Source organism: Misgurnus anguillicaudatus, chromosome 22 (assembly GCF_027580225.2).
Source record: "Misgurnus anguillicaudatus chromosome 22, ASM2758022v2, whole genome shotgun sequence".
Taxonomy (NCBI): Eukaryota; Metazoa; Chordata; class Actinopteri; order Cypriniformes; family Cobitidae; genus Misgurnus; species Misgurnus anguillicaudatus.
The window spans coordinates 1786688-1796953 of record NC_073358.2 but is presented as its reverse complement, the minus strand read 5'-3'; the positions used below and the strand labels follow the sequence as shown (position 1 = coordinate 1796953).

The 10266-nt window shown below is 34.8% G+C and overlaps 1 protein-coding gene across 2 annotated transcripts in view; it reads right to left on the bottom strand.

The window, feature by feature from the left end:
* Positions 1 to 2057: 2057 nt before the first annotated feature.
* The window catches only part of LOC129440778 (astrotactin-2), a 427123-nt gene continuing 418914 nt past the window's right edge, over positions 2058 to 10266 (bottom strand). Inside the window, exons 22-24 of one of the 2 annotated variants that reach the window (XM_073860480.1) lie at positions 7964 to 8064; positions 6576 to 6759; positions 2058 to 3340 (exon numbers count right to left, since the gene is read on the bottom strand). In XM_073860480.1, the coding sequence (XP_073716581.1) occupies positions 3103 to 3340; positions 6576 to 6759; positions 7964 to 8064 (523 nt within the window). In that variant the 3' untranslated portion in view covers positions 2058 to 3102. The remainder of the gene's footprint in view (positions 3341 to 6575; positions 6760 to 7963; positions 8065 to 10266) is intronic. The other variant, XM_055200291.2, reaches the window with a different exon arrangement.

Below are 10266 nucleotides of genomic sequence, written 5' to 3'. Positions count from 1 at the left end.
ACTTGTTAAAGTGTAATGTTCATTTAGTAAATAACATAAATTAAAATCTACAGTAAGTTACTGGAAAACAGCTGCCAGTAATACTGTCATTTAAACACAAATTTACAGCGTACATTACGGAACCAAACTTCACTTATGTCAAGAGCTATGTCACACTGTAAAAAATATGCAGCATGACGTCAAAACAACTTGGTTTTGCAAATCAATTCAACCTACTATTTTAAGATTTAGCTTAAAAAAGTTGACATAACTTATAAAATCAAGTTGAAATTGTTTCATTTGTTAATTTTTTTTACGTTAAAGTAACAAAAATATACGTTGATTTGACGATTTTTTTTCAGTCTGCAAGGTCTTTTTCTCAAATAAGAACTGAGTTTTGTGTTAAACAAAATTAGATTTTTGCTCTGTTTCTCAAACAAAGCTACTAGTAGTTAATACAGTAGTTACAGTATATAGTATGAATGAATACATCCACCATGTTGATACATCACGTGACATAACAACACATTAGTTGTTAACTGGAATGACGTTAAACAAACGCAGTTTATAATAATATATGTATTTGCATTTGAATAGAGCCGCGTTACTGCTTCAGACATTTTTGAATAAAACAACGCCCCTCCGTCTTCTTCTTCATTGGATAACTCCTCTCCTGGGGGCTCACGGAGTAGTAAAGGGTCCAGCAAAAGAACATTTCGGGATCTTGCCGGAAACAGTAGATCATCCAGGTAGTTTTCACCTATGGAATACTATGAATTAAGACATACTACTCGCCTGGCCTACTATATAGTATGGAAGTAGGCGGTTTTGGATGGATCATGTGACTTATTGTAACTTTATACCACAGGGTTGTTAAATGCTTCATTCTCATTGGTTGAGAAACGTTGTGCGGGTGTGCATTATTTTTCAGTAAACGCATATCTATGAAGTAGTTCCATATCACTACACCAACTGAAATAAAAAAATATTTAATTTCAACAATAAAAGGACAGACAAAAGTGCAACGTCTGCTCAGACCCCAACGTGGCGCTAAGCACTTTTTCTAAAAAGTGTTTCCATAAATATAAATGTTGCGATGGATTTTGACGTCCTCTATGATGAAATGTCTGCGTACGCTTTATAAACGAGACCTCTGATGTGCAGGCATCAAAAGTGACTTGTTTGCCAGAAAACCCGCCGCGTTAACCAATCACGAGCTTGCTCTAGTAGTGACATGATTACATAAAGCGAGCAGTCTCGAAGAGGCCCCTCACATGACGCAAATTTCCACGTGAATGTCTCGATAACTAGAATGTCATGCACACGTGAATGAAGCGAGTGAACTCAAAATGTTCAAGCGGCAAACTAGACGCGGTAGACGAGAATTTGAACCCACAGTAAGACTTCTTGCAATTGTGTGAATTGATTTTATACAGTTGAGGATAAAAAACAATCATTCATTCTCAGAAGGTTCAAGAAAATGTTAAGGAGTTACGTTATAATGGTTCAGTGTGTGACTGCACAATTTCAGGGATGCTGAATTTAGTTTCAGTGTAAATGAATGTTTTAAGGGGCAGTCACACTAGACTTTGAGCATGCAAAAAATTTTCGGGTCAGGTAACGCTTCGTCCAGTTTGCTTTTCAGTAAAAAGAAAGGTCACGCTGTGACATAGTGGTTTTCTACTGGTCACACGTCTCCACGTGATACGAATTTTCAGGTCAGAGTTCACCCGACTTAAACTTTAAATACCAACGGAATCTCATGGCAATTCGTACATATTTTACAAGGCGGCTAATTTGTATTAATTTGCACGACCACATTCATACATTTTTGTATGATTTGACTGACCCCTATTAAGTTGAAGTAGGGGTGGGGTTTCGTTATTGTTTTTTATGATAATCGTACATTTTTGCACAATTAATTTCATACGACTTAGCCAACCCGTAAAATATGTACAAATTCTCGTGAGATCGACTGGAAATACCTTTGTACGAGGTAACGTTTCCAGTATGAATGGAAGTCAATGAAATTTAAAGTGTAGTGTGACCGCACGATTAAGCTGTAAGATCTTCACGTAAATAAAACAGATTCTTGAGATTCTATATACAGATTTAATAGACCCACAACCCCACCCCATAAAACAATCATATTGACTTATTATTACATACCGCATTTACAGTCCTATTTACAATAGTATAATGAAATATCACATTAAATATAGCATGAATTATTCAAATGACTGCTCTTACTGCTTCTCCAAATTATATTCAGCAACACACATTGTCCAACAAAATCATTTACAAAATTCTGTTCTCTCATATGAACACTTTTTCCCCTTTTAAAGATGATGTGAACCTATCTGTAAAAACCCAGCTAAAGTCATTTATTTTGTTTTCTACATAATGTAAAGAACATTCTGTGAAAATATAATCTTGATATCTTTAATATTGACTAAGTAAGATCATGTCAAAGATTGAAATTAAAAGTTGATGCTCCTCATGTAATCATTAGATTATGAGACTTTAATCTGGATTTGACAGACAGGATCAGTGGCCGGTTGCATAAACTTTTTAGACTAGTCTTACATTTTTTCTTCAAAACTGATTATAACCGATTTAGTAGGATTGATAAGCCCTAACTAATTGCTAGTTGGTTAAGACTCAGTCTTAACATACCGGCTATGTTTATGCAACCAGCTCCAGATATTAAATGCATGACAGGAGTTTTCTCTGTGAGCCTCAGTGATAAAAGTCTTAAACTTTGCTCTATTACTAGTGGCAAAAAATATCAAAAGATGTACAGAATGGATGTCAAAAAAGGTTAAATAGAAAAGAAGGCAGACCAGCTATCATGTCCTCGTCTTGGATAGGTATTCCCGAAAGATATGTTTTAAAACCAAAGGTCAATAAATTCCTGGTTTTGAGTTCTGCAGCACCGTCATGCAGTTACATTCTTACATTCGGTCGTAAAAACCGATCAACCGGTCTCCATACAGACGTCCTCGTGAGAAAACCTTCATCCCTGGATTGAAAACACTTCGTATAGTCTCAAAGTCATTCGTTTGGATTTAGAAAATAAAAAACATCAGCCAGAGACCGTCGAGAAGGTCGAGTCCCCTCGTCTCATCGCAGTTTAGACTTCCCGTAAATGTTGCGTTGCACCGATATGAGTTTCTCCAGACAGACCAGACGACTCTCGTGAAGAGAACTGTGCCATAACGTGCCGACAGACCTCGAGTCCTCGCTGCGGCACAACATGTACGACACGTTCTCGGTCTGGCTCTGGATGAAGCCGCTGCGGAGCAGAGATCTGCAGAACAGACTCATCCGGTCTGTTCGTCTCAGGATTAAATGGGCCTTCCTGTAGATGACAGAGAGAGAAATCACGTGGCCTGTTTGTGTGATGTCAAAGTTCAGAGTCAAAGTCCTGAATCTCAGCTATGATGAACATGTTTTAGTACTACTAAAGTAAAAATGTCTATTAAAAAAAACAAACAAATCAAAGTCAGTGAGATGAAACCAACATCCTGAAAACGTCACATGTGTCAAAAATGAGATAATGATATTGACCGAATGCTCTCGGTACATATTATACGTTCATCAAATACTTTTGCCCTAAATTCCCTATCCTGAAAATACCACTTTATTGTCAGAGTCACTACAATCATGTGTCCTTTGTGAGTATTTGGATCTGAATACAAAATATGACAGTCATATGCTTCTCAGCGCCCCCTAATGTGTGCTTCAGTTTCTTCATTTTACATTCTGACTTTCACCACTTGCAATGTTTCTAGTTGGATCCTTTTCAGTCTGCCGTCATGATGATTCCAAACCAAGGCTGTGTGGAATGGACGTCCAGAGCGTGTGCTTAAAAACCTATTGTTTTGTATCAGGATGCTGCTCATTCATCCATTAAAACATAGAAAATACAATTTCCACAGAACAAAGAACCTCAGCAATCATGGATTGTTAAAATGAGAAGCGACACATGACCTCATTTTCAGATAAGAGCAGTGCAATGTGTATATAAAATAATTTTTGTTTTTAGCCTGTTGTTTAATTATTAATTTCAAATGTTGTGCGCATGCTTGCTTTTCTTTAAAACACGAATATAGTCCCATAACTAAGATACAGATTACAAAAAAAAGCAAGGAATGCTGCGTTAAAAGCTTTATAAAATTAAAGTAAAGGTTTATTATTAAGTCTCATAAATGAGGATAGTTTACAGGGTGCTTTTTTAAATATTTGTAAATATTCTAATAAAAATATTTTTGAGATTACGGCAATCATGCATCATACTTTATCAGCTATTAAAACACTTCTTATTTTACTTATTACACCATTACTGAAATAACAACTTTTAAAGAGAACCAAAGCTTTAATATCTAAAAAATAACTATTTTAATAAATAAAACACAGCAATTTTTTAACCCCAAACTGGTGGTCTTCTTCCTTGGCGAAATTCGTAAGGGTAAAAACTGTAAGCAATGTAAATAGGAAACCCACCTTGGTGCGAGTGCAACTGGCTTTTAAAGCGGATGACATATGAGAATCATTGGTTTATTACATGTTACGCCCCCAAACACACTCATTACGAGTGTAGGAACAACCCTTTTTTTTACCATCAACCCCATTTTTCCCATCATTAAACTAGCAAAAGTGGATTCGGACACACCTTAAGCGCTTTAGACCATGTGCTTAGATCATTAAAATAGGGCCCATCATGTACACAATGCAGTATTCTCATCTCAAATTAGGTCATATGTTCCTTGTCATTTTAACAATCCACGTTTTCTAAGGTTCTTTGCAGGGCGGCCCGAGGCATAAGCGAACTAAGCGGCCGCTTGGGGCCCCGTGGCCACCAGGGGGCCCCCAATCGTTATTTTAACAATTAAATAACTTAAACAAGTAATATAAATGAATGAATATGAATGAATGAATACAAATTAATAATTCAAGACAAAAAAAATCTGATTTGCAGACAACTGCTGTGTGTCTGCAGTGCTAGCGTTTGAGACTCACATGCAATATATACACCTTGCGTGCCTTGACATTTTGCGCCAGTGTGCAAGTGCGCGTAACTGTAATAAATGATAAGCCATGTATCAAAAAAGTTTGGCTCGCATGCGATTTGCGGATTAATATTATTATATAAATTTTAATAGGGAAAGTTTATCATTTCACGTGTTTAAAAGGCTTGCAAATGTTAACATTTCAAGTAAAGGCGCTAAAGTAAGAAGCTTTCTGGACGCATTTTTAAATGTTTAAATGTTATGATTCATTTCATTTCTGTACCCTTACTTAATGTGCAACTTTCTCCTTTTTATAAATGCTTGTAATTTCTTTATTTTTTAATAAAAAAATTGGTGATAGGGGGCCCCCAAACAAATTCTGCTTAGGGCCCCTATGATGCTCGGGCGGGCACTGGTTCTTTGTCCTGTGGAAATTTGTAAAATGATGTATTGTCTGTGTTTTGATGGCTGAATGAGCAGCATCCTGATACAAAACAATTGGTTTAAAGCGCACGCTCTGGACGTCCATCTCTCACAGCCTCGGTTTGGAATCAACATGGCGGCCGACTGAATATGGCGTACTTTTTTCCAAAGAAGTTCTTTTTAAGAATTGCCCTAAAAACCTTGCAAGACAGTCAAATGTGTTAAATAGCAATAAAAGAACTAAAGTGGCATTTGTGAAAATAAGGCATTTAAATTACTCACTAATAACCTTTTAATTTCCTTTAAATTGAAATGACTGAACCTAAAGATAAGATCCTGATAAAAAATGTCACTTAAGAGTGTTTTGCATCTAATCTGATGCATCTAATATGATGATTCAAACATTCATATTTTTATCTTAATAAACTTTAAATAGCTGAATAAACTAGAAACTAGCATGAATTTAAAGATAACACTTCTAGTATCTTTCTCATCTATTTCAATCTTAAAACATCATCTGTCATTCTCATTCTCAAATCATTTCAATGCTTTCTTGTAGACATTGTGAGAATAATATGATGCATTAATACACAAGCCTTGCTCCACAATCACATTTACATTCAGCTTTAAACTCACAATGTGATCTCTTCTGAAAGCATTTTCAGGGGTTATTTTGAGTCAAACATTACTCCAACATGACGTACAGATCCAAAATACACTTCAATCCTAATACAAACTCTGTGCTGGATATTCATAGAGATTATCTGTTCCTCAATCTTCAAGAGTAAATGAAATGTAACTGCTGGTCTCTATTTCATTAAATACTTTTTATAATACATAACAATGTTGAAAAACCATTTGCCATTATAATACTTAGACTGGATGATTTTTCAAGCTGAATTGGACAGATCATTTAGTAATACGACCTGTACTGTATAACAGCAGTCAAACCTGATGACCAGGACAAACTGTACCCAGATGAAACCCTGTACCCCACATCACCAGATCTTTGTGTTCTTTATATGCCAGAACTTTTTATTATTACATGACTTGAAAGTTGATGGAGAGGGTAAAGGGTGAAGAGGAGGACGAGTGAATAATGAGTACAGGAGGTACAATAAGAAGTGAAGAAGAGGATTGATGGATGTTGCTCTTTCTTACCTGGGTCCCAGCTCATCTTCACTTCTCCACACGAAATCCCCAAACTTCTCATAGTGTGAATTGTAGTGATGCTGTACTCGATAGAGAAGAGGAGGAGAGATCTCCATCAGTGTGTTATACGCCGTCTGCTGCTCTTTTCCACTCGTGTAGCCATTGTAGAGGTTGTACACCTTGTCTGCGATCTCTGTTTGAAGGGAATGGAAAGGTCAATGTTCATTTATTCATCGATGATCTGTTTTTGGTCTGTATTTCTGTGTGCACCTAATTCATGCTTGAATTATTGACTTCCACTTTTATTTGACTTTTTAATAATGTGATATAGTTTTTGTTCAGTTTTCTTCACATTGGAGACTGATGTGAATACAGATTTAAGACCGTGACATCATGGGTCTTCAACAGGGGGTCCGTATTTTTGGGGTCCTCCAAACATTGTTTGAATTCAAAAAATATTTTTTGGAAAAATGAAATTGATTACATTAATAGACTTATAATAGAAATAAAAACTTGATTCAAATACTTGAACACATTTTTTTTTCTCTTCTCCCTTTCAGTGAAAAACAGGTATTGTTTAAAAATAGTGATTATAAGCACATTTTGTACTATTGCCTCCCTATGACACATCGCTTTTATTGTTTCCTAATCTTTGGATAAAAGCGTCTGCTAAATGCCTACACTGCAAAAAATGATTTTCAAGAAAAAAATTCTTAGTATTTTTGTCTTTGTCTTTTTGTATTTTTTTAAGTAAAAATATCTAAACTGTTAAATGAAGATGCTTTTTTTTGATGAGCAAAACGACCCAAGAAAATAAGTCTAGTTTTTAGACCAAAAATATCAAATTTAAGGGATTTTGTGCATAAAACAAGCAAAAAAATCTGCAAATGGGATAAGCTAATTTTTCTTGAATTTAGTGTTTAAGAAAAATGTTAAAGATTTTTTTTCTTACCCCATTGGCAGATTTTTTTTTTGTTTTATGCACAAAATCACTTAAATTTGATATTTTTGGTCCAAACACTAGACTTATTTTCTTGGGTCGTTTTGCTCATCAAGAAAAAGCATCTTAATTTAAGAATTTTTAGATATTTTTATTGAAAACAAGACTAAAATACTACAATTTTTTTATCTTGAAAATCATTTTTTGCAGTGTAAATATAATGTAAATGTAAAATGAAGGTTTACAGTATGTATCCATGTATACAAAAACTGCTTATTTTTTATATTTGTAACATAACCATCATAACAAAGTATGCAAATCCAGTCTTAATTTGATGCATGTACTCGGTGTCCCTGCTCCTCCTTTCTACACATTGGGGGTCCTTGGCCTGAAAAAGGTTGAAGATCTCAGCTTTACATTATTCATGTGAAGGGATTGAGGATAATCGGTGCTGTACCTTCAGCCTTACTGTCATCCACCATGGGACAGGACGTGCGGACCGTCACAAAACTCGCATCTGATCGACTGCCACGGCTGTCCACAGCATACAGAGTAAACCTAGAGAAGAATTTGCAATTGAGATTTATACATCATGATTTATACAGCTGAATAAATAAGCTTTCAGTGATGTATGGTTTGTTAGGATAGGACAATATTTGGCTGAGATACAACTATTTGAAAATCTGGAATCTGAGGGTGCAAAATATTAAGAAAATCGCCTTTAAAGTTGTCCATATTTAAAGTCCTCAGCAAAACATATTATTAGTGATGAATACATTTTTTTTGTATATTTATGGAAGGGAATACAAAATATCTTGATGGAACGTGATTTTAACTTAATATCCTCATGATTTTTTACATAAAAAAATCAAGAATTTTGACCCATCCATATATTTTTGGCTATTGCTGCAAATATACACTTGTGATTTATAAGTGGTTTTGTGGTCACATATGTGTTATGTGTATAAAATTGAAGTCATAACTTTACATAAACCCTTTCAAAATCTCTAAAATGTTAACAATAAAAAATTACAATTGACACCAACCATCTTCAAAAATTTACATTTCCCTGGATCTTCATGTATAGTATGGTGTTGTCTTTGTGAATGTCAGTAAATGTTTGTATGTTTTAAAATATTTGTGAGTCTTTCAATTGTCCTTAGTTGAAAAAATGAATCTTATCATCATACAGTCACTGCTGGATAAAGGGACAAATATACAGAAGATGCCTAAAAAGCATTGCGTGTTGACGTGAAGAATATTACTGAAGATCAGTGGACAGTTTAATGACTCGGTCCAATATTCTGCAAAGGGTTTATAAACTTATGACTGATAACACATGTCAGATATGGCATGGACTGAATTAGATTTTTGTCGTATTAAGTCTGTTTTTAAACCCTCTCAACCCCAAGAAAACATCATTCTGTGGATCTCTTTCAGATCATTGTTTTAAATGTAACCAAAACACTTAAACACGCAAATAAAACAAACAGACCGACAGAGAAACACAAAATAACTCTGGGCTTAGTCAACACAAACTCGGCACACGCAAACTTTAGCAGGGTGATTAAAATCAAGAGGTGTCCCTGTGCATTAGAAAGCACAACTCCCAGCATGCAGCATGAAAGCTGTGATTCCAGGAGATTCTGTTACGTGTGGAAATAGCGTGCACGCCGAGCGCAGAAAAAAGCAACAGCTATTAAGGCTAATAGCAGTTTAAATGGGACTCCCACTTCCTCTAATGACGGAGTTCCGCTTGGCAAATACGAAACACATTAAAGTTGAGCTCAGCATTTTCATAGACCACCCAGACCACAGACCTGCACTGAACTGTTCTGGAAACAGCTCTGTCTCCAGTTAATCACGGCTCTCAGTCAGCGCTCGGGTCACTGAGGTCAGTGCCACCCAATACAACACCGTGTCTTTATTTAACTGATAACATCCAGTCATTTTCATCGACTATCAATCTTAACGAATCACAAGTATCGAAAGACGTAAACAAAATTTAATAGAGCAACACGTAACTCCAGGTCATGCATGCTATACTGTTGCTATATTCAAGAATAAAGGACATTACGATATTTAAAGGTTAACTATGGCAAAGCATGACTAGAACACAACATTGTCCAATCAGCATCCAGCACTATACACTGTACTGAATAGAAAAAAATGAAAAAATGAAAAAAACATTTGTTTATCCAATTAAATTTTTTCACCTAAAGTGAAACTAAAGTGAAATTTTATGTTGGATCATTTAAAAAAATACATTAATTGGTAACGCCTAAAAATGTGAAATTTTATCCGACTTAAATTTTTCACCTAAAGTGAAACTAAAGTGAACTTTTATGTTGGATCAATAAAAAAAAACTTTAATTGGTAACGCTTAAAAATTTTAGTTTATCCAATTAAAATTTTTCACTTAAGTGTAACTAAAGTGAAATTTTATGTTGGATCAATAAAAAAATACATTAATTGGAACGCCTAAATATTTGAAATTTTATCCGACTTAAAAGTTCACTTTAGTTTCACTTTAGGTGAAAAATTTATGTTGGATCAATAAAAAAAAAACTTGAATTGGTAATGCTTAAAATTTTTTGTTTATCCAATTACATTTTTTCACCTAAAGTGAAACTAAAGTGCAATTTTATGTTGGATCATTTTAAAGAAAAAAAAAAACTTTAATTGGTAACGCCTAAAATGTGAAATTTTATCCAACTTACATTTTTCAACTAAAGTGAAATTTTAAGTTGGATTAATTAA